Below are 25,684 nucleotides of genomic sequence, written 5' to 3'. Positions count from 1 at the left end.
TCCTACAGAAAAGGGGGGATATAAATCCAAACTCCTCCTCCTCCTCCTCCTCCTCCTCCTCCTCTTCTTCTTCTTCTTCTTCTTCTTCTTCTTCTTCTTCTTCTTCTTCTTCTTCTTCTTCTTCTTGTTAGTGCCATCTGGACAATATTGCAAAGTTTTAAGTTGTATGGACATATGTTACTATTTTAATCTTATTGTATTATTTTATGTTGAAAGCCACCCTGAGCCAGAAAGGGGAAGGGCAGTATATAAATGGAATAAAATAAATAAGTAAATACCCCAGTGCTTCTCTTGACTGCAGAATAAAGTAAAAGACAGTGACCGGAATAGTTCGAGAGAACAATGAGGACTTTCTGCTGACTTTCTCTTTTAGGTTGCAGCCCGGGGAAGGCAGTGGCAAACCACCCTGTAAATATCGTCTGCCTAGTAGAGTTGGTGATGTGACATCACCCCATGGATCAGTGATGAAACCTTAAACCTTCACCTTTATACAAGAAATTTCTTGAATGGCTTGCAGGGGAGAACATTTAAATGGAAACAGGAGAATAGTGCATTTTTAAGCTGCAGGTGTGTTCCCCATTAATTTTTAATCGTAACAGTCAATTTGTATCACAAAGGAGTCTATTTTTTAGTCATTTGCATTAGAAGTTCACCAACGAAATGCTGCCAGCCTACTTATTCTATTCTAGTCACAAATGGTGTATGCTTGGCAGTTTCTTAGCATTTAAAATAAATGGAATTGAGCATTAAAATTTGAGCTTACACTTTATAAGCTTGAAATTGTGAATGAGCTTAGTCTCCAGAGAACAAAATTCAAACAAAAAGCAATTAAAACATTTTCATGTCAGATCCCTGGGATTTTAGTGGCCTGTCTTGTACTGATACTTTCCCCGTGTATAATGTTGACATTCTTGCCAGTTATTTAAATTTCATTATTCATTAATTATAACAGAGAATACAATTAGCAACTGAAGTTCTCTATTCTCAGGTGCTGGGTTTGGATAATTCAGCATTTGCAATAGAACTTGCAGGCTAGTTGCTTTAAAAACACAGGGCATTTTTAATTGCCTGTTCATTTTTCCCATGGGAGAGTTGAAAAGATATTAACTGGGGCAAGATGTTAGGTGAATGAGGTTAAAATATGAAATTAAAAAAGGTTTGCCTAAACACCAAAAAAGATTTGGGGGCAACTTCAATAACAGCGGAATCCTTAGGATTCGTCAAGCACCCAAAATTGCTTGTAATGAAGCTGCTTTTCCAGTCATGGTATTTAATTCTGCTCAGCTGGCAGATGTGTTTTCATGAGGGCCACTCTGAGTGGGGACTAAGCAGCAACAACCACACCATCCAGTGACAGCGCAATCTGAAACAGAGTTAAACCCTTCAAGGTCTTAGAAGGGTTTAGCACATAGGAGGAAGTACATAATAAGCACTGGCACTTGTAATGAGAAGGCAAAGCGGAAACTTTTGAGGGCTATCAGATGCTTATCATATGGTATGAGAGTACAGACTTGTCTTTTAGTCAGGAGCAGCAGTGGTGTAGGAGGTTAAGAGCTTGTGTATCTAATCTGGAGGAACCGGGTTTGATTCCCAGCTCTGCCGCCTGAGCTGTGGAGGCTTATCTGGGGAATTCAGATTAGCCTGTGCACTCCCACACATGCCAGCTGGGTGACCTTGGGCTAGTCACAGCTTCTCAGAGCTCTCTCAGCCCCACCTACCTCACAGGGTGTTTGTTGTGAGGGGGGGAAGGGCAAGGAGATTGTCAGCCCCTTTGAGTCTCCTGCAGGAAAGAAAGTGGGGATATAAATCCAAACTCTTCTTCTTCTTCTTCTTCTACTTCTTCTTCTTCTTCTTCTTCTTCTTCTTCTTCTTCTTCTTCTTCTTCTTCTTCTTCTTCTTCTTCTTCTTCTATGGGTTTTTTAAAAAATAAAGCAGTGTTTGCAAACCAATTATGTACAAAGATCACTTATTCAGTATTGAATTGCTGATCTGAATTGTGTGCATGTGTGTTTCTGTCATAAGATTTTCAAGATGGTGTGTGCAGTAATAAAAAAGAAACAAAAATCCTAGATGGTGTGGCACCTTTCAGTGGATGTTACCAGACATTAGTAAAGACCCTGTCATTGGCGATCTTATGGCCTAACAATGCAGTGAAGCTCCTCATTTTTCTTCACATCCCACAGCTGATTTATGGCCGCCTGATATGGTTTTCAAGACAATGGTTTTCAGAGATGGTTGCCATTGAGTGCCTCTCCTTTGCCTTGGAGGTCTCCCATCCAAATACTTGTCAGGGATGACACTGCTTGGCTTCTGAGATTTGACAATATGGGTTCAGGGCATTTTGCTGGTGGGTAATATATATTTTACTGGTGGATAAACCATTGAAGGCAGCCTTTTCCCAAGAGCTGATGGGTCCTGCCCACAGAATGGCATGCTAAGGAGATGAGGTGTGTGAAATAACGTAAAGTCATTTATCTGTCATAGAGAAGCTTTGTTTCTTTAAAAAGAGCCCTGTGGGTCAGTGTGGTAGACTGCACTACTACAACCAAAGTTCTGCTCATGACTTGGGTTTGTTCCTGATGGAAGCTGGTTTCAGGTAGTCCACTCAAGATTGAGTCAGCCTTCCATCCTTTTGAGGTCCATAAAATGAATACCCAGATTGCTGGAGGTAAAGTGTAGACGACTGGGGAAGGCAATGGCAAACCACCATACAAGCATAGGCTGCCAAGTAAACACTGTGATGTGACATTACTCCATGGGTCAGTATTGACCCAGGGCTTGACTAGGGACTACCTTTACCTTTTTAGTTTCTTTATATCGAAATGTGCTATTTTCCCATACTTAGAGAAACATTTTGATGCTGTGGATTTTAATAGTGCAATTGAATACATTTATTCAATAATAAGGTGGATATTCATACTACATTTATCATGCACATAATTATGGATCAGACTGCACAACCCTTAGAAGCAAAGTAACAAGACATTTTGACAACTTTTAGGAGCAAATTCTGTAGAGAGGCCTTATAAAGAACTGTAGTGCAGACATTTGGTTGCATTGTTTTTTGTAACATTAAATTTTTAATACTGAAGAGTTATATTCTCTATCTGTCTATTCACCTAATATGCAGCATATATACCAACTGGAATACAATTCAGAGAATTTTTAAAAAATGTAACCACTGCAGAAACCTGGTTATTATGTCAGAGTCTGATGATATACATTTGTAACCAGTTCTAAAGTCTATGATATGTAAATATGGTATAGTTTTTAGTATAGATTTGAATCTCAACTATGATATTTTGTAAGGTGCTGCTGTAGATATGATGCATCAAGGTTACTCCATCAGCTGAGTATAACCTCAGAAAGATTCTGATGTTACAACCTTGGTACGTAGAATGGTACTTATTATTTTTTTATTCTACCCTTCCATCAAGAGTTCATCATGTAGGTCATGTGTTATGCAGGGGAGCAATTTCCAATCATGACATCCTCATGGACATTTCTGTATTACCACCAGAGAGCACAATGAAAATGATGATGGTCTTTTATGGGGCAGTAATTTTCACCTATACTGTTGCACTGATGTGAAATTCAAGATATTCTCATAGCTCTTAACTTGACCATTTAATTGCAAGTTTTTAAAAAAGTTAAAACAGTCAATATTTAACATCTCCCCTCCCCGCACACATGCTATTAGTAAGTTTGATTTTCTTACCAATTTGTTCTAATAGGAACAGTCCGATTGGATTAATCTCAAATAACTTCCTTCTGTTGCATATATAAAAACAAACTTGATAGACACTATTAAAATTAAGGGGCAGCCTCAAAACTTTCTCTGGTTTTTATAATCTTCATAACATAACATTTTGGTTTGGACCTAAAGAATTATGAGCGGGAGGAAACTAGCCACAAATGCTGTTCTACTAAAACTTATTCAAGAATTTCTGCAGTGCCTTTAAAGGCAAACTGTATTCTGATGTGATGCTTCTGCAAAAAAAATTGGGGATGTGGAAGAATATCTATGGACGTGGTTTACTTATTTGTTTGGAAATGGTTGCCACATCCTTCCAAATTGTTCAGGGAAGCTTTCAGGAAAAACCTACAAGAGCTACTCCCTGTGAAATGCATTGCAGTAGTCCAGTCTCATGTCTAAATAAGCATAAACTGTATCAACTATATCTCACCATTCTGAAGCCTAGGGTGTAAAATGGGGTTCCCATGCGCAGAAAGAATGGCATCTATGAATCCATCCTTATGCAATTATTATAGTGAAAAATGCAATTATTTGTCATTCTTCCTGTACCAGCCCATCATAGCTAATTGTGTGTTAAATTCTTCAGAGCACATTCACCTTCATCACTCATTATTATTGTTATTGTTACTAATGTTTTGCATTGATGATTCATCGAAAGACCATGAACATCCACATGAAAAGCAGGGCTAGGACTACAAGAAGACTTTGATAAGGCTTTTCTTTTAAATCAGTAAAGTTACTATGAATTCATTTCAGGATAACTGAAATCTACAGTGTGTCCTAGGAAACTGGTTTACATTAAATGTATAATAATGGTGTGTGCTTTTTCTCTTTGTCTCTCAGCCTATTTCAATGTAATAGCAAAATTATCAGTTAATAATTGTCTCCATACTTCATCATTCTTATGTTTATATTTTCTGTGTCTCAAAGAAGACTGTAATATAATGACCTCCTTTGTGTGTTATTTTTATGACAATTACAAAAAAGATACATAGTGCTTTGTTCTGTTATTTCCTAAGAAGTGATACTCTACTTCAAGGATATCCTTATTAGGGGAGGAAGATGAATTTGAATGGTTAAAAACATCAGTTAAGCCCAAACATTTAATGGAAAGATGCATATTATTTATTAAAATAATCTAATTATCGGGTGCTGTGTGGTTTCCAGACTGTATGGCCGTGTTCTAGCAGCATTCTCTCCTGACGTTTCGCCTGCATCTGTGGCTGGCATCTTTAGAGGATCTGAATTATCCCTCTCTTCTAAATGAGAGATTTTCTGGAGGAAGGCATCTTACTTAGCAGAAGGGGGTAACCGGATCAAAACCAAGACATCTAATTATAGACATAAATGGAAAATGGACATTAGAGTAAATAACATGTTGTTTGAGTGGTCATATATATGGCAAAAGAATACCTGAAATCTGATTAAAGTGACTTTAAAGAATTTTTTTCTTTAGAAAACAGCTTTGCAGGTGTGACCCTCTCTTCAGGTTAAAGCATCTATATAAAGGAGTGGGAAGCTGCACCGTGGAGAGGGATGGTGCAGCATCAATACAACTGAGCTGCCTCCTAAGTAGCTTGCTGTACTGCAACCAGATCTGGGACAGGAGAGCAAAAAGCCAGTCAGTGAACACAGAATGACAGGGTGGCAGCGCTTGCATAGAGAGGCCAAAGCTTGTGCCCTGACATACAAGATGGCTACCATCCATCAGGGGAGAGACCCGCAAAGCCAGTCCTGGGGCTGCCAGGGATCGGAGTAGGCAGACAAGCTCCTCGCCACTCTTCCCCCCTGAAAGAGATTAGGAAAAGGTGGGGGCACTCCAAAACCCAAAAGGTGAAAACGGAACCCCAGACAGAGGCATCCAAACCTCCTAGGGAGGGTCCTTCGCCATCACACAGTAATCAGTGGGCCACACGGACCTGAAGAGCGTGCTCCTGGGGAAAGAGTCTGCCAGGTGGTCATAGGCAGCCCTCCTCCCCATCCATGCTGCTGACCATCCCTCTCCTCTAATGGTGTCGGTGTGCCCATGCCTCAGCAATGCAGAGCGTTCCAGCATTCACAGGTGAAGAGATTCATTGATGAGAGGAGAGTTTGCTTTCTGAGTTTTGAACTCCTGCTTCTCACAAGAGTATTCTGAGTCATCATTGTATCTGGATAGGTTGCCAGGTGCACCAATTGCAAATATTGCAAAGGCACCAGCCACTTGTGATGGTGCCAAGTATCACACATCAGATAAAATGGTGATTCCCTCAACTGTGCAGGTCCTGGTCCTCATCTCCCGAGAGTGGATCCTCCAAGCTCGGATGACTCCAAGCTCTGACATGCACTTTTATTCCAGCACAAGCCCCTGCAGTGGAAGTGCACTTCCGTGACAGCTGTGCTGGCATCCCTGCATTGTGCTTCCATGTCACTCCACAACACTGACGTATAAGCTCCAGCACTGTTGTAAAGGCCTCTTATGCTGGCATAAGCGGCATTTACTTTACACAGTTGTTATAAGGTCTACTGAAGCTTCTAATAATTACCACTGTTGCTGTTAGCAGACAGCTCGCTGTGTATCATTGCTCAGTGAAAAACAAAACATTTCAAGATAATGTTCAATCTTATTTTCTGTTTTATAAACAGTAAACATCACTGTGATATAGCGTAAATGCATAGCCTGCAATTCTACAGTTGCTAAATAAATGAAGACCTTGCTCTTTTTGCATCAGACTATTTTTATCCACTTCAGCATGTGCTTGCTCCAGAAATGGTCAGTGTTTCATTATTGGGGTGCTGTGTGGTTTCTGGGCTGGATGGCCGTGTTCCAGCAGCATTCTCTCCTGACGTTTCACCTGCATCTGTGGCTGGCATCTTCAGAGGATCTGTTTTATTATTGTTTGACGCGTTAATTTGTTTTGTTTGTGAGGAATTTATAGTATATTCTGTTGTATTTATGTCAAGCATATGTTCTCAGTTTGGAAGAGCATGATAGATCATTTAGGGGGCAAGCAAAATGCTAGTCCCTAGGTTCTTTTAATAATCCATTAATAATCCATGTAGAAAACACAAATTTCCAAAATACCACTGACTTCTATGTAAAAATCATATACAGGGATCATATAGACTTGATCTTTGCAATCTCGCATTATACAACAGCCATAAAGGGTTTTAAAAATCAGATAAATGGTAACTATATTGTTGAACTATGCCCAGCCAATCTGCCTTAATTGGCATATTTTCAGTAACTATACAATCTGCTGTGTTTTGGTAAGAGTGTTCACTGGGTAACTAGTCAACTAAAATGATAAAATAACCTAGCAAAATATGTTTGTCAATTTACCATTAAATAGTCTATTCATTGTGTAATTAACAAAGTATCCTCAGAATTAGAGGAAACTGATAAACTGACCGGAGTTTCATAAGGCTATTTGACAGTCAGTATATTGCTAAAATAGATTAGCATTGCTAGAGCCCAGTGCGGACTGATAAACTATTCAAGACTTTAAAAGTATAATGTAGAAGTTCTGCTAACATCTTTTCTTGGTGGCTTGTGATTACTCTGTGGGCCCTCTTGGTACACTTTCACACATGCAGAATAATGCACTTTCAGTCTACTTTCACAATTGTTTGTCCGTGGATTTTGCTATTTTGCACAGTAAAATCCAGCTTCAAAGTGCATTGAAAGTGGATTGAAAGTGCGTTTTTCTGCATGTCTGAAAGTCTCCTTATTACTGAAACATAGCAGATGTATGAATTATGCTATGATCCTTAAAAATAAGTCTGTCAAGTAATATTTGATGGACATGGTCCAATGAAATATTTAGTTTATATTTTTCTGATATTTAAACTTCTAACCAGTGTTTTTACATATATGTGTATATACTTTTTGAGATCACTATTCCTTCCTTCCTTCCTTCCTTCCTTCCTTCCTTCCTTCCTTCCTTCCTTCCTTCCTTCCTTCCTTCCTTCCTTCCTTCCTTCCTTCCTTCCTTCCTTCCTTCCTTCCTTCCTTCCTTCCTTCCTTCATTCATTCATTCATTCATTCATTCATTTGAGTATATACATTATTGCAGTCTTTTCCTTTTGACCAGGCTGGTTTGGGCTAGCCCAATGTTGTCAGATGTCAGAAGCTAAGCAGGGTAAGCCCTAGTTAGTATTTGAGTGTGTAACCACCTCCAGGAGGTTTGTGGTTGCTACACAGAGGCAGGCAATGGCAAACCAGCTCATTGGTGTCTAGCTTTGAAAATCATACGGGGTCGCCATAAGACAGCTGTGACTTGATGGTAATGTACACAAATCATTGGTTTTTTACAGCCCAAACCGAGCTGTGAGGTGGGCAGCTGTGGTGTTGTGACCACACCACCCCCACTCCCAGAGAGGCTTCCCAGCTGTGCGGGAAGGCTTGCAAAACAAAACAACCTCCCCGCCACCAAGAAGCCTCTGTGGGGCTGAAAAGTTTTGTGTCGTGTAAGTCTGAATTTCCTGCTGCTGACATAACCCAGCAAATGATGGGGAGGAGGCTGACTAATCCGGCAGTGGCAGGAGCACTGAATGCTGATGCAGCATCCCGTGCCACGTCCCAGCACTAGGTGAGGCTGGCGGTTTCACCTCTCCATCAGGGTGAGTGCCCCAGAAAGGGCACACATGCCTGCATGAAGGTGTGCTGCTCCCACAAGCATTTTTGGATCCCCATTTAACTGGGGCTCAAAGAATAGATTTATCTATACTCTTTCCCTCAAACTTCTGATAGTTGGGGGGTTTTGTTCAGTTTTAGTGATTGCAGGTTTTATTCCCCAACATATTTTCATTTCAGTGTAAGTTGTATTTTTTTACAATTTTGTAAAGTGGACCACTGATGAAGACTATTGAAATAGATTTGTTCTTCTGTTTTATGGGTGTTGGAAGGAGCGTTCTACATGTTATGTTTATTTTGTGATGTTTTTTCTTCGCTTCCTAAAGGATATTTATTTTCTCATAGCTTTTCCTCTACTTTTAGATTTACAAATAGCAGATTTGTTCTTCCTCTATGTACTCTTTTTTACAGTCCTCATTGGTTTGGGTGGGGGGTGTTGGGGTTGGTTACTGGTTTATTTTCCCCTTCTTTTTTTCACATAGTAAGTGACACAGGGCTCTGTGGGTTTTCAAGTCCCACCTTCTGTCCTAGCTCTAGGACCGTTTAAACCTGCAGCTTCTTCTGTGATAACAGCAACTACTACTTGACATATTAAACATTCAACTTAATATTTAGATAGCACATCTTGAATCTGTGTGAGAGACTCTGCCTCTCTCTATTTTCTCTGTTATGACGTAGTTATTATCTAGTCAAATTGTCTTCAAATCAGAAGATACTATGTTTTCCTTCCTCTTTTAGTGCTCTCAAACTGCTGGCCTGCAGACATCCACACTGGAGTCTTCCTTGGTTCTATCTGCTTCAGCTTTAAATGCCTGGATGCAAACAACACAGTTGTTGCTATGCCCTCTGGCTTACCAGGCTTCAGACTAGTCCAGGGGTAGGGAACCTTTAACACTTAAAGAGCCATTTGGACCCGTTTTCCACGGGAAAAGAAAACACTTGGAGCTGCAAATAATTTTTGACATTTAAAATAAAGATAACACTGTATATATTGGGTTTTTTAACCTTTTACTCCACTCATTCTGAGAAGCACATGGATGCGCCCGCCCTGCTACCTGCAGGGCAAGGATGGGGCCAGTGGCTTGGCCTTGCCATCTGCCAGGAAAACGCCCGCCCCGCTCAAACAGGGTGGGCGAGAGGGGAAGCCCGCGGCACTGCCCAGCCATCCGGGGGCAATTGGTGCGCCCACCCTGCTGCCTGCAGGGCGGGCAAGGATGAAGCTGGTGGGTCGGCCTCGCCGTCCGCCGGGCAAGAGGGGAAGCCCGCAGCGCGGCCCAGCCGTCCGCGGGCAGTTGGTGCGCCAGCCCTGCTGCCTGCAGGGCAGGCAAGGATGAAGCCAGCAGCTCGGCTCGTGGAGCCGCAGTGCAAGGGCAGAAGAGCCGCATGCGGCTCTCGAGCCGCAGGTTCCCTACCCCTGGACTAGTCACTGTCCTCTGTTGGCTGTTCCATTGTTCTGGCAATGGAGCCATTCAGCTTTCAGTCTTCTTGCAAGGTCTTCTTGCGAGGCATCACAAGGTGTTGGCCAACATCTTGGCAGGAGTTCTGAACTGTGATCTCAAACCAAACATTTCAGCACCTTACCTCTACCGTGTTTCCCCAAAAATAAGACAGTGTCTTATATTAATTTTTGCTCCCCAAGATGCACTATGTCTTATTTTCAGGGGATGTCTTATTTTTCTGTGTTCTGTTTGTCGGGCATGCTTCCAAACAAAAACTTTGCTATGTCTTACTTTCGGGGGATGCCTTATATTTCGCACTTCAGCAAAACTTCTACTATGTCTTATTTTCAGGGGATGTCTTATATTCAGGGAAACAGGGTATCATATTGTAAGTGATGCCTTTTTATTAAAAACCAAGGAAATTGATTTCATATTCATGTTCTTGGCAATGCTGAGGTACCCTATTTCATATTCTTTCTCATCCAACGCTGAGGTACTCTAATAGTTCCTAATATTATTCCTAACATTTGAGCCAAATGTCAGATAATGGAAATCAGTCATCCGTTCTATCCGCAGGGAGCAAATGGTTTGATTTTCCAGTTGGCCCTTTCTTAATGCTGTTTTCTGCAAAGCATATTGTCCTACCTTCATTACTTGGGCAATCCTATACCCACTTCCCTTTACTCTTTTTCCTCAAAATACTCTTTTCCTTCAGGCTTTCCTATGACTTCCCCACGGGAACAGACTACCTTTCACACCATCAGAGTGCCAACCTATGGGGTTATACTTCAAAGCCTGTTTGTGAATCCTTTCACCTGTCAGTGTCCTTCTTTGAAACATGGCACTAAATTAAGCCAATGTAAGACGTGTATGCAAAATTCTGGGATGAGTAATGTTTTCCAGGCTCTTAAAAGTGAATTTACAGAAATAACTGCATTTTGAATTTTCATTCTTTCCGTTTGTACTGAGATATCTTTAATATGGTTGTTTGTTTTATTTAAAAGTCTCCTGCTTCAGAAACAGGGAAAGCAAGTCTCCCTGTCCCCAACTGCTCTCCCTGCCTCTACTCAACTGGGCAGCAGGAAAAAAAATCCCCAAGGGAATGGGAAGGGTGACTGCCATTGTAGTCGACCCACGCGGTCAGCGTAAGAACGAGACGAGACGCGGCCCCCCCCCCACCCAACGTTCTACTACGGCACTGCTGGGTCGGCAGTGCACTACTACAGCCATCATACCATGAAGTGATGTCATTGTGTCGAGCAGGGCTGTGGCATTCACCCAAAACTAAACTAACTGATGTCACTTAGGAATGCTTCCCTTCCCCCACCCCCCAAGGTAAGCTCTGCTGGTTTCCAGCTATGAGCAATCCTATTAGTTATTTCATCTTTTCCTCACAATGGGATTGTCCTAAGGCTAATTAAAAAATTCTCATGCATTTATATGAGGCAACCAAATACAGTAAGAAATATGAAGGTGGTCTGGCAGCTTCACACTAACCAATGAAAGCACGTTATGTGTAGTTAATATTACATTGTTGTATTTAGCTATCTTTAAATAGTCTCATGACCTGTATGAACTCAGTTTTCTTTTGTACTGAATTGAGTTTGTCTAAGACTGGACCATCTGCAAAATGGAGCAAGATTTTGCTCTTATTTGTAGACAGTAGCTCTCTAAACATAAAAATATAGTTTATTTTTATTAAATATATTTTATTCATATATTAACACTCTCTCTAATGGGAAAAATTGCTACAGATTGTTATATTCCACTTGACATTGCTGAACTAAAACTTTTAGAGCACACTTTAGTCCAACTCTAGTTAGAGAGAGAATGGGCTTTTCTACACAATTCATTTTAAATGTTCTGAGACAGGAAATAAAATGCTTCCTCCATTGAGTTTTATGTTGTTTTTACCCCAAAATGTTTTTCCAGCTTCAAAATGTTTTAAATGAATCCCCTTTTAAAACAATTTTAAAACAAAGGCAGCTTTGAGGTCTACAAATGTTGTAAAAAGAGACCCTCCTTACACAGTGGACCTATTTTTCTATGAGATAGTGTCAGAGACGTATCGGGGGAAATGGTGTCCAGAGACAACCCCTTCTCTGGGCACCCCCCTGTGCCCCCCAACCTTCCCTCCTGCACTGGGGATAACCTGTATGGAGGCTGGGGGGCAGGGCTTTGGGGGTAGGACCTCCCACCACCAGCCTCCATGCATGCCAGCAAAGCCTGGGGCGGCCTGCACAGAAGCCGGGGACAGAGCAACCCGCTGCTGAGTCCCACCCTGGGCCCCTGTGTAGGCCGAGCTCCATGCATAAGCTGGTCTGCAGGGAACCCAGGAAGGAGGAGCACTGTCACTGCCTGCCGTGGAGTACCGACCCCCATGCGTCTCTAGAAGGTGGGAGCCTGGGAGGGCAGAGCGCTGCCACTGCCTGCTGCAGAGCCCCACCTCTGCACTGTACCTGCAGGCTGAGTCCTGCACTCCCCAGGCCCTGCAGAGAGCCTGGGAGGGCAGAGTGCCTCCACCCACCACAGAGCCCCCCCCACCATGACCGAAAGACTTGCACTCGAGGTTATGGATGCCCCTATGTCCCTAGGGCAGTACGCCCCTAGATAGTATAAAATCAAATAGTGGTCCATAGTCGACCAACACTGTCTGAACCCCGTCTGTTCCTCCTTGAGAAGTCTTTCAGGGTCTAGCCAGTTACAGAGTTTTGAGCAAAAGTGCTTAGGGTATCATTTTCTAACTATATTAAGCATACTAATTGGTCTGTAATTTGCTGGGTCTGATGTTACACTTTTTTAAAAGATGAGGATTCTAATTGCTCACCTTCAGTTTCATGGAATGCAAGCTGTTTTGTCAATAAAAGTATTAAAAATGGCTTAGTAGGCTCCCTAAGATGTAGACCCAGGCCACGTTTCCAGCTTCATTATCACTTGGATAGACATGCTAATTAGGCACAATATGGTCAAAGAACAATATGTGTCCTTACAGTATTCTATTTGATTTTGTATATTATGGAATTTGGGAAGGAGCATTTTGCTGCAAAGGAAGGCATGTTTCATTAATGTTTCATTTCCTTAATGTTTCATTTATTCAGGTTTGAGCAAAAAATAAATTACAATTTCTTATGTCCAGCTGATTGACATTCTTACGGGTGTTTTCTTTCCATCTCTATATGATTTAAATGATGATAAATTATCACTTATTATTAGTTATTCATCTCTAGCCTCTGGAACTTGAGGGTCTCAATCAGTGGTGGGATCCAAAAATGTTAATAACAGGTTCCGATGGTGGTGGGATTCAAACAGTGGCGCCACCTGTTGGCGCCACCTATTGGGCAGGGAGGTTGCTTTAGTAACTACTTCTCGGCACTCAGAAAAAATTAGTAACCACTTCTAGAAATGTGGTGAGAACTGGTTGAACCCCACCTCTGGTCTCAATGGAAGAAAGGGTTCTGTTATTGTGGGGTCAGAATGAGGCTCTTCTTGCCAGTGTCATCTAAACAAGGACCATGGAAAACATAATCTGTCAGTTGTGCTAAAAAGAAATCGTGGTGAGGCACAGGGAAGAAGAAGGTGTTCTTTTGGATCTACCCTCCCATCAACAGCTTCAATTTACAATATTCAATCACGCAGCTGCTGCCTGCCCTTGATGAGCTGCTTCCAGAATTTATGCTCTGGTGCAGTCATCAGTCTGCCACCTCTGTAATCAAACCAAGTTCTCAGTCATTCTTTTTCAGTAGAAATCTCAGGCAAGGAAGACACCTCACTGTCCCTGGGCACCTCTGAAATAAATTATTGCTGCTGCTCCTCACAGTCAGATATTTCATGGCTTTTCATGGAACTTTAATTGTTCAGCTGCATATGTGCAAATAGATGCTTGTGTCTCCCCAGTCAGGAAGGAAGGTCATCTGTCACTGATACCTTTTGAGGAGAGTCATGACTATGAATGGCAAAGCTGGACTATTCACTCAAATATATATGAAGAATGACTGGTTCTGGATCCAGATGAATAATTGCATCTTTACCAGAATCCTTGTTATAAATAAAACAGCATCTGAGTCTTAAAGGCATTCATCCTAAGACAATGGAAACCAATAATCTCAGAGCATGTTGAAGTCCCATCAGAATGTCTGTTTCTTTGGGGGGAAGACCACTGTATGTGGTTGGCTCAGCCATGGTAACATTTGTTTAAAGAGGAATAAGCAACAAGAATAGACCTGATGGTGAAAATAGAGATGCCAGAAGAAACAGAAAATATTTATTTGGATATGTAGACAATGATAGTAAGCTGTTCATAGGGATATTGGGTATCAAGAACTGATGAAGCATTAAACAATTTACTTATCTGCTTTTGCTTATCTTGGCAGGAAAGAAAATAAGGGGGAAATACGAATGGACAGTGAGGTGTTTATAGTGTTTGCCTTAGTAAGCATTGTGAGGTTTGCAAAGTTGCCTAGAGGGCTATGTCATACAGGGACTTGACACTTTGAAAGCAAAATCGCTTGCTAGCTTTCCTCGATATATACCAGTTTCCTGTTAGTAGGTTAGCATACAGGTCACTTGTTCTGTAACACTGTAAAATAGAGAATGTTCAAAATATTAATACCTCACTTGTTTAGTATTATGAATGTAAGTCAGCACAGAATTGCTTCTCCCATCAAACATATTGCTTGCCTTCAAAACTCCTTACTCTAGCTTGGGGTGGGATGCCATGTATCTTTACCACTAAACCTAATATTTTGCTCCCCCTGTCCTGCTTGCAAAGGAGATTCACGCATTAATTGAAGCTATTGATATTAGCAAGATGTTAGACTTGAGAAACTACTCTCCAGTGCATGAGGAGAATTAATAATCAATAGTCTTGGCAGGATTTGGAGAGGAGGAAGATAAATTCCTGTTTAGGACTACAGCTACTTCCTGGCAAAAGGGTATTCATGATCGTACATAGATCCCCTAAAGTACTCCTTCAGTCTCATACATACTTGATCTGTTGCTTATTCTGCCTATACTGAAGATGGTACAATACATCATGTATGTATAGATCAAGGCCACATGCAGAGATCAGCATCCACAAGTTCCAAAAGTAGTGGAGAGTCTGTTTACAAATACATTTTTAAAAACATACCTGCGTCTGTATAAGCTTATATGATGACTTATAGGCATTTTCTTGTGCCTCTTTATATTTTACCAATTCATACTAACTTAAGCTTCTTTGATAGAAAGTGCCATAAAGGAAGGTTTGTCCTTGCAACTTGAAAAGCATATTGATTGCCAAGCAAAGACCCACTCAGAAACTATTCCACTCTATGAGAAAAAATGGTGAATGTGATTGTTTCAAACAAGCTGTTCTTGAAATATTAAACAAGACGCATTCTGTTTTGTTGTGATACTTGTCAAAGGTAGCTCTACATGCACATGTACGTTAGGAGCACTAAACCAAATGTAATCTCTATTAGGAACAGCCTCATTAGGACTGCAAGGCTAACATTACCCTGAAATATCAGTGGAGTCGTCGATGAACTAAATGGAATCTAAAACAAGGAGGATCTTTGGTTCTTCCTCCACTTGTTCTGTTTTTTAATTTCTTGTTTTTATTGCATTTGTATCCTGTTTCATTATCTTGATGCATGATTTGCTTACGAGATTTATCCTTTTAAACAAAACAGAAATGTTCCACCGGGCTTTAAGTTGAGGCAGTCCATGCATACGGTCCATCTTGCTGGCCTCCCAGCTTTTTCTGCACCTCCTTTTCCTGTCCCGATAGTCAAACACTGGATATATGATAAGATGTGGCGATGATGGATTTCAGACTAAATCGGGCTTTTTGGAAACCTGATCAGTCACAATTTTTATTGTTTTATTGTGTTTAATTGTGTTTCAATAGTTAATGTTTTAAGTTATTCTACTAAAACTGTTCACGTTGAATGTTTTTAAGGCAATGTATGTAAGCCGCACTGAGCCTGGCTTTAGCCGGGAAAGGGCAGGATATTAAATTTTATTTAATAAAAATAAATAAAATAAATGTGCATGCTAGACTCTGTAAAGTTGCATTTATACATGTCGGATATATCAGCAAATAAAAACAAATTGTTTCCACCAGTGTTATAGGAGATTTTAATTTCAAGAATAAATGAAATGTACTAATATAAAACATTTAACTGTGAAACAAATTTAAATAGAACAATGTTTACATCAGGAGAGTCTTACAATGTTAACACTAGGCCTTACTTGTATTGTTTCAGCTGTTGAGTAGATTGCTTATATCAGACACATCTGAAGTGGTTGCTTGGGTCACCTGCTCCCTTTGGTACATGTTGTTTCAAAAACTGATTTCTCGGACACATGCTGTTTTGTTGTCTCTATCTAGTAGTCTGTCCATCCATCCATCCACTAACACATCACCCAAAATATTTTGGTGCCTAAGGCAGAAAATGACCTGCATATTGGTAGAAATATATTAAACTCAATAACTGGACAATTTGCTGCCCTTGAATAAGGTTCTAAAATCTGTCACCTGAGGCAGGCTACTCATTTTGCCCTCTGCCTGGTGATGTGTATGAATTGATTTTTCTTTTTAAATAAGGTAAGCTTTGGCTTAGATCCTTAACTTGGAGCGAAATATTATGAGCACGCAATGACATACAACCTTTTCAGCAAAATCAGGTGACAGAAACACTGGCTGATCTGAGTAGAAGAAAGTGAAAGCAGTACTAGGCTTGAAGGAGTTCAATAAATGTAGCCCCAGTTCAGTCAACCTGAGTGCCATTCTACGGTGTGATGCTGCAGGATGCAAGAATGAACCTTCCTAGTAGCTTTTTGAGCAAATTAGCAACCTCGTGAAGCCCCAGTTGAGACCAGGTGAATTGAAAGAGCAGCTTAACCTTTTCCCGTGTGGTGTTGCCAGTCAAAGCTACCCCATGGAAAAAGAGCGAAAAGACAGGAAAAAGCAATGATTACTTCTCTTTATTGCATTCCAGGGCTAACAGTCTGTTTCTATTGGCAAAATCAGGAGAGAGGGAAGGGGGAGAGAAATGGATCAAGTTTCTTGTCTGCTCATAGCATGGTTCATCTAATTTCCCTCCAGAACACCATGTGGAAGATCCATTACTATATTTTCTAGATTCTGAAGTCTAGTTTGGCTCAATGTTGCCACTGGTAGATAATATCAGGGAATGAAAAGCCATCCTTTTCAGGATAGCACTGCAGTCCCCTTGAAGGAATAGTGTGATAGTTTAGGGAAGATATTAGATCTGTTTATGCAGATGTATTGGAGGGAAACGTAACTTGCCAGTAATGAAAGTGCAACCCTAACGCTTAATTCATAACACAATTCAAAGTACTGTTTTTATCTTTAGATACTTAAAAGCCTGGAGCACTGGAGTATTGGGGGGACCCACTTCTTCCATATTTGTTGTTTCTCAGAGGCACTTTTCAGTATTTCCTTTCTTTCACATACTTCTAAGTAGATGTTATCAAAGGATTCCAAAGGGCGGCATGTCTCTGGAACTCTTCTTTTGCAGTTGCTCACTTGGTGCCAAGCTTGTTGAGTTTTAGTGATGAAGTGAAAACACTTTGATATTCCAAAGCTTTCATGGACTGTTGATGGCTAACTTCGTTTTTTTCTATCCTGATTGTTTTTACTTCAGTTTTTCTGCCAGTGTGGCATGAGGTGTCCTGCCAGCAAAAAGCTTTCAACAGCGTCAGGAGAAAAATGGTCAACAACCCACCAGATTTCGCCAATATCGTTATATAATTTCGGGGTACAACTCAGAAGTGACAAAGAATAGCTCTAGGAATTGCTGGAAAGTCTATAGAATTTCCAGTGATTTCAAGAGCCACCCATTCTCACTTCCAGGTTGTATCCAGAAGTGACATTAGCAACATCAGCAAAGTCCCTAACATAGCACGTGCACACACGCACACACAGATCTTCGTTCCCTGCTCTCAGTCCTTCCACTGGCTGAGCCTGGCAACCCTGTCTGGCAGTGCATTTATATTGTTTACTTCCCTAATTTTGCTGTTAAGATTGATATTGCTGTAGTTATTCATAGCTATTTTTTTTGACAATTGGATATGTTGTATTAGTATTTGATTGTTCTTATTGTTTCTAAAGATCTTCATTTTTTTAAATGATGTAAACAACCTTATTAGCTTTTAGTTGAAAGTGAAGTAGGGTTGCCAGCCTCCCAGGTGGGTCTGCAGAACCCCTGGAATTGATCTTCAGACTATATAGATCATATCCCGTGAAGAAAATGCCACTTTGGATGGTGGACTGTATGGCAGCACATATTCAGTAAACTCCTTCCCCTTTCCATAAGCTGCATTTGGCAACTCTAGAGTGAAGGGTGTAAAGGTTTTAAATAGTAATAATAATTTTATCTCAGACCTTCAGAAATGAGGCAGGTAGCACTCAGTGGACAAAGGGTTTTTCAGCTGTGATACTTGGTCTATAACAGAATGTCATTTCCCAGCCCCTCATATGGTGCCACATTTGGTGTTTTGGCATCAGGCCAAGACATTTCTGCTTTAGTTGGCATTTTACCTTGTCTTTTATATCCCACCTCTTTTTATGTTGTTTTTTGATGTTACTAAAAATATCAACTGCTATTTTTACTTACTGTCTTGTCTGCTGTTTTACACTAAGTATTATGGATTCAGTATGGATTTTTTTTTAAAAAAAGCTATTTTTTTAAAAAAAGCTATTTTTTAAAAAAAAAGCTATTTTGCCATTGGTTATGATTTTAAAATAGTCTTATTACTTTTAACTGTATTTAGTTATGTTTTCTTTGTTGATTAAAACTGATGCCAGCCATTTTTAATTGAAGAAATAAAGTAAAATGGTTAAATAGAGTATTCGTTTGGTGAGCAATATCTCTGTTTACAGGGTGCTGTGTTAACGCCAACAATGGATCACACGATGTCCATGCAGCCAGCAAGTATGATGGGCCCCTTGACACAACAGATGAATCATCTTTCCTTGGGCACAACAGGAACGGTAAGAATTTGCTTCAGGTAAACAGAACTATATTACTCTCTAGGGAATCTCAGCATCATTCTCCAATTAATCAGTTCATTTACATTACAGTCTTTGTTATTTGAATATTTCCATAGATAATAAGATTATCTCCCCTTTTTTCTTACCCTGACATGACATAAAATAAAGAGTTGAAAGAGCACATTATGGCATCTTGGGAATATAAGTCCAATTATGAATTTAATAAAACATGCGTGCCAGCTGTATATTAAGTCTTTCAAACTAAAAAGCCTTTTACTTAGTAATTAGCGAAAGAATTATCTGTACTAATGGTAATGGAGACATGGATGAAATGATGTGTAACTATTAGGGGATTTCTATTCATTAATAGGAAGGCAGCTCTTGGGACTGTGGATCCAGACCACCTCGCCTACTGTTGTTCCAAAACTCCCTGTGCTAATTTTCACCTCTTTCATTAGTTCAATTCTCTTTTAAAAGCTGAGAAGTTTTTCAATGTTTGGTCAATTACTTAAAAAAAAAACTTTCCAAGATAATATTGCATTTACCATACCTATAAAGGGCTAGGAATGGTAACTAATATCAAGTATCAGGAAAGGATATTTCCAAAGTACAAATAAAAGCTGTAGGAACTTAAAGTCTCTGCTTACACTTGCTTTGCCTTGGTAGCCAAAATGACTAGGTGTCCATCATAAGATCCAGGCTCTGAAATGAATTCACAGTAAATGTAGCCATGTGGCTTGTATCCTTCTGTAAAGTTATGCAGTCATATTTCTGTGTCTCAGGCAGGAATCACTGCAGTGTTGGGGCACACAAGCAGTTTCTCCTTCTGGATGATGCTCACCACAAGTTTGCTTCATAGGGCTACTCTTGAGGGTGCTTCCTCAACTATCCGAGGAAATGTTATGCATTTTAAATTAATCCAAGAAGCAGATGTCTATAAACATATCAAAAATTACATCTCGGATCTGATATTTGATCATACCTGTGTGTCTGTGATTGGAAATGTGCTCGATATTTAATCTGATTTCTGCACTCAGTGACTCTGGACTCTGCCATTGATAACAATGTGAATTTCAATAAAAACTTAATTTGTGGCTGTCATATTGCTGTAGTCAAATTCCTGTCTTTTCAGAAACTGTTTTTCACCTTCACCATGGAGTCTAGTTTTTTTTTTAATGCCATTGCACTCAGTTGGCAAATTAACTTCTAAACTAAGAGCTGCCATCCAGTAAAAAGCAGCATGGAATAATTCTTAATGCCTTTAAATAACCCAAACTCTTGGGGAGTTTTATAGGCCTGTTCCTGGCTATGGTCTCCAAGAATAATGTTTCATGGTTCTGATCTACTTTCGAAGTAAAAAATGCATTCAGTCTTAATATGTCTACAAGGAACTGAGTGACCCTTTACCATGGATTCTTTCCCCAGCAGGCTTTAGTCTTCCTCAGGAGTTGGGGATTAATTATTTTGAACCAGTTTCCACTTCATTTGGTAGAAGTCCTGGTTTCTTATACTGCGGTGAATCTTTGCAGGGTGCTGCAATCTGTATGATTCCAGCCAGATGAGAAAAAAACCATGACTGTAATTATCTCAATAGGGTCACGTTTTATAGAAAATACAAGGCATGAACAATAGATTTCCACTGTGCGCATACGTCTAATGTTGTGCTTTAAAAATTTGCAAGAGGGTGCTATAAAGGGACCATTGGCTACCTTTCAACAAGCTGTTTTCAACAAACAAGCTGTTTTCAACAAACCAACTGATCAACTATTCTGCATCGTTAGTATATCCTCCATTCTGTCCCAGATTAATTTAAAAGCTTGCAATATGCAAAGTACTTTTATTAAAAGGCTTTCATAGATTCACTTCCTTTGACAAACCATTTTGTTAATCAGCATAGCATATGTTTCAGCCAAAACTGCCCTCTTCAGAATTTCCTAACGAACAATTTAGCTGGAAGCACAGTTACAAATAGTGGCATAAATGACTGATGTAGACTTCTGTGTGCTTATCTGAAAGGCTGGCTAGCAACCCAGCCCCCATCCATGAAGATAGTTCCAGGTGAGTCACCATGTTGGTCTGCAGTAGAAGAATTTTAACTCTAAAAAATTTATAGTATGGAAATCTTGTTGGTCTTTAAGGTACTACTGATCTCAAATCTAGCTCCCCCCACCCTCACAATCTAATTAACTCTGCAAAGCAAATTTCATCTATCCCATTGGCAGACATCATTAGAGTTTCTGTCACATACACAAGTTAACTGTCAAAAATGTGCAACCTCACCTCATCAGATCTAATTGATGATCCCCGTTCATTCACTCATTAATTTATTCATGAATTAATTCATTCAAACATTTATAGCATACCTTTCCTTTTGGCTTGTGTACTGGGTACCCCAAGTAGGTTGCTGTAATGCCAGACAGAGTGTCCATGTCTATGGAAAGAGTGCCCTCACCAGGCTACAGGAAAATTCAGTGTGCCATGCAACCATAGTTCACACATTCTTGTTAACTAGGCAAGCTGCCACTGACAAAAGACACAAATAAGGACTTACAGTGCATGCTTATTTTCTGCAGTTGTCTGAAACCTTGAGACAGCAAATAGTTGAAGGTAAAACTGACATTGGACTGGGAGAACCATAATGATCATAAGAAATCCTATCCCCACTAGTCTATCCCATCTCCTTTCAGGGGCATCTTAGCTGCTTTGTGGGAAGAGGCATAAAGAAGGATCTAGATTTGGGGGAGGGGGGTGGGGAGGGGGGGCAAAGAGAAGTTCAGACGCCAGCTCCTCCAGTTCCTTGCTGCCCCAGTCTTTTGGAATCACCTTCTGGCCCTGTTCCAATAGGAAGCACCTTGCAGTTGGGTGAAGGGAAGGGTGAGGTTGGTCTGAGCCCACAGGGAAGGAAGACAGCACTTTTGTGACTTCAGTCCCCCATTTCTGGAGACTGGCAAGTGAAGGCATTTTAGGGGCACTGATGGCAGCTAAGTCTTTTCTGAATGAAAGAAAAAACACAGCGAATTCAAAAACTCAATGATGCGGCTGGCCTCCACCTGGGCCAGAGCCTTTACAGCTCTGGCCCCGACCTGGTGGAACGCTCTTCCATCAGCTGTCCGGGCCCTGCGGGACCTTAGTGAGTTCCGCGCGAGGGCTCTGTAAGCAACCGAAAGCTGTTCATGCCGGCAGCTTTGGCGGAGACTTCAGCTGCTGATGGGCCCCTCCTCCTTATAACATCAAGCAGAGCCTGCTGCCCCTTCCTTCCGGTTTTTAAGGGAATGGTTAGCAGTTGCCATCTTTTATGTTGTTCTTAATAATGCTGTATTTTAATGGGGTGGGGTTTATTTTATTAGAGCCTATTAACTGATATTTACTGAATTTTAATCTGATGTATGAGCTCTATTTCATATTTTGTTCACCGCCCTGAGCCCTCCGGGGGAGGGCGGTATATAAACCCAATCAATCAATCAATCAATCAATCAATCAATCCAAAACTGAATGTTGAGGTACACCAAAAACTGATTAACCGTGTCCTTAATTTGTCCATGAATCAGATATAAATAACAGGCCTTTGAGTTAGGAGCTTAATCTCTTCCTTTTCTTGTTAAATTATGTCTTCTTTTGGATTGTGTCATAGATTATACATATTCTGGATATATATGAACAACTGATACTTCTGTTCAATTTATGTCTTGCTTGGTTAGCATGCCTACAGATGTACATCATTTTTTCCTAGAGAATAAAGGTGGGGTGGGGAGAGGAGAAGCATTAGACTTTGTTTAATAATAAATGGTTCCCAAAATTGCTCAATCATCAGACTGTCAGTCATAATGTGTCTTAAAACACCATTGATCTGACAACACTTTTGTGGTTTAATAAAAGTTGTGATTGACAGCTGGAATTGGTTACAATATAAAACCTCCTTTGAAAAATAAAGCCGGGTAGCGTGATCACAGCTCTCTGTATCTGTTGCTTGGCTCCTTTCACTTTGGCAGTGGCACCTTTTAAGCTATCAAGAGCAGCACTCGCGCATCAGAGAAGAGGAGTTCATTTGCAGTATAATATTGTGCCTTTTATAAGGTTAGCTTCTGAAGGAGGCTTTATTATCACATGCTGTCACTTCTCTTCCTAGGGAATATTTGTAGTAACAATTTCTCCACAACTTGCACCTTCCCGAGGATCTATATTGACAAGAGTGCCAATCAGCTGATTATTATGTCTATGTCAGTATACCCCATTCTGGTAAGAGGGTAAAAAGTTCCACCGTGCAAGGCTTGCAAAAATTTCAGCAGTAAAATAGATCCACAAGGTCTGCTGTGGACATCCTGGCCCCTTCCACACATACAGAATGATGCACTTTCAATCCACTTTGCAGCTGGGTATTAATGTGTGGAATAGCAAAATCCACTTGCAAACAATTGTGAAAGTGGATTGAAAGTGCATTATTCTGCATGTGCGGAAGGGGTCCCTGTGAGCTCCACAACTGAACAAAAATCCAAAATAGCTCCCAGCTGGATGTAGCTGTGATCACTTTGACTTTCTAGTCCAGTAAACATGAAGTTGGGCTTCAAAAGAAACCTTTTTAGCTGGCTTACATTTTTGCTGAAGTACCAATAGATCAACGTAGAACTAAATAAATTTTGTCTCTGGTGAGATTCTTGGGACTTACAGTCATTTGCTCTGGTGCATTGGTTTTTAGGGTGGTGACTTCCTTATTCAAAATTGTTCATCCAAGAAAGATAACCTCAGATCATTTCACTGCAGTGGACAATTATTTAAAAGTAGACGCTCCTACCTGTGCTTGTTACTGCAGAATGTGAGGAGAGGCCTGCAGAATCAGACCAGTGGACCTTCAGGATCCCGTCTCACACAGTGGTCAACCAGTTTCTCCTGGAGGTCCCATGATCAGGCACAGAGGCCAGTGTTCCCGCAGGGTTGCCTCCTGGCGCTGGTATTACTGCATCTGACTATGGAGGTCCTCTTTACTCACATACCAATTACCTTATATTTGAAGTTGGAATTTCTTGTTCCAACGTGCATCACTTCATATTTACCAACATTGAACTTCATCTGCCACATTATTGTCCACTTTCCCAACTTTTGGAAATCCTCCTGGAAATCTTTTCAGTCATCTTTGGTTTTTACCATCCTGAATAATTTTGTGCCATTTGCAAACTTAGCCAGACAAATTAAGTAGTATCAGCCCCAGTACCAATCTATGTGGAATCCCTGCATGGAGAAAACTGTCCATTTATTCCGACTCTTTGCTTCCTGTCCGAAACTCTAACAATCACACAAAACCCGCATGCACAGAACTGGCATAAAATAAATTCTTTTAAACTGACTTGCTGGTTTACAGATGTTTTCTTCTTTGAATGTCCCTCCCTGAATGTCCTTCCCCATCTTATTCCAATTGAGGTACTCAGGCAGGGATTGCAATGGAAGCCCCAAGGGATGTCATATGGAGAAGATGGTTAAGGAAATATTTTTTTCTAGTCTTTTGCACACACCTGAAATCAATGGTAAAGCATCATTTAGAAAACATAATTGTCTTCTTCTGTTAAGTTATTTTTTAATGAAATCTTTTTTTAAGTGGTTGGAAGTCTATAAAGGATAGGGAAGGAAATCCACGCCATAGACACCTGGTACAAAGGGATTTGGGGCTCAGACTGCAGTTAATCCATGGTGATGTAAAGGCATTCTGTTCATACTCAAATATATGATCTCCTTCTAAGGCTTAGCTCTACTACTGACAGTAGATTCCTAGGTTTAACTCAGGGGGGGTCCAGGCACTAATTCATTAATTCTGGAGAGAACTTTCAGAGGGATAGCCATTTTGGACAGTGTAGCAAAACCCCAAAAGGAGTTCAGTGCTACCTTCCAAGGTCATAGATTTATTCTAACACAATCTGTCATGGCAAGAGTGAACACAATCAGATTCATGGAGTGCATCCCTTGATCAACATGTATATCTGCACACATGGTTACAAAGGTCATCCCCTGTACAAGCACTGGGTCATTACTGACCCATTGGGTGATGTCACATCACAACATTTTCTAGGCAGACTTTGTTTGTGGGGTGGTTTGCCATTGACTTCCCCGCTTGTCTACACTTTACTCCCAGTAAGCTGGGTACTCATTTTACTGACCTTGGAGAGATGGAAGGTTGAGTCAACCTTGAGCCAGCTACCTGAAACCAACTTCTGTCAATATTGAACTCAGGTCATTGACTGCAGTACTGCGACTTACTACTCTGCACCACAGGGCTCCCACTCATGGATATAGGTGAGATAAAAATGGGGAACTGACCTGAAAGTTCTAAAGGTGGTTACATTACTGTGGTAACATTACTGGGTGAAGATGAAAGGTTTACAAGATATGTACACAGACAATTCACAACAGCTGCAACAAGAGTGATACTGCAGTCACCCTACTTATGTTAATTTAACTGTGAGTGAGAAAGTTAGCAATCCTATTATAAACTACTTAGAATCCCACTCAGGCCTGTTTTTCCTGGGGCTTACTCTCAGGAAAGTGTGACCTTAATTAGCACAGTTAACAATGCCATCCTAGGCAGTGTTAGTTCAGGCTAAACCCATTTAGGTTATTGTTATTCTGACTAGGGCTACATTTTCAATTTATTGATAGATTCTAATTCATCCGTTAGTCACTGAGGTGCCTCATAATTCCTCACTGCTTATAAGGAAGCCAAACCATTGTGACATACTAAAAAATGGCTTCTGCCATGGAACTATGAATGAATTACATTATATATTAAATGTTAAATTAACAATAAAATAAAATAGTGTTTCAGGGAACTGGGTTATTTTCCATGATCTGATGTTGTGCTGTTCAGGGTGGCAGTGGCAGAACTGTATTTC

General features: G+C 40.5%; 1 protein-coding gene across 5 annotated transcripts in view; it reads left to right on the top strand.

Annotated features, from left to right (window-relative positions):
* The window catches only part of RBMS3 (RNA binding motif single stranded interacting protein 3), an 882,486-nt gene that overhangs the window by 825,358 nt on the left and 31,444 nt on the right, over positions 1 to 25,684 (top strand). For all 5 annotated transcript variants that reach the window (XM_048510687.1, XM_048510685.1, XM_048510686.1 and 2 more), the window contains one exon: positions 18,699 to 18,809. In XM_048510687.1, coding sequence (XP_048366644.1) covers positions 18,699 to 18,809 — 111 coding nt within the window. The remainder of the gene's footprint in view (positions 1 to 18,698; positions 18,810 to 25,684) is intronic.

Source organism: Sphaerodactylus townsendi, linkage group LG11 (assembly GCF_021028975.2).
Source record: "Sphaerodactylus townsendi isolate TG3544 linkage group LG11, MPM_Stown_v2.3, whole genome shotgun sequence".
In the NCBI taxonomy this organism is placed as follows: Eukaryota; Metazoa; Chordata; class Lepidosauria; order Squamata; family Sphaerodactylidae; genus Sphaerodactylus; species Sphaerodactylus townsendi.
The sequence above is the reverse complement of the archived record's forward strand: the minus strand, read 5'-3'. Positions and strand labels throughout refer to the sequence as shown.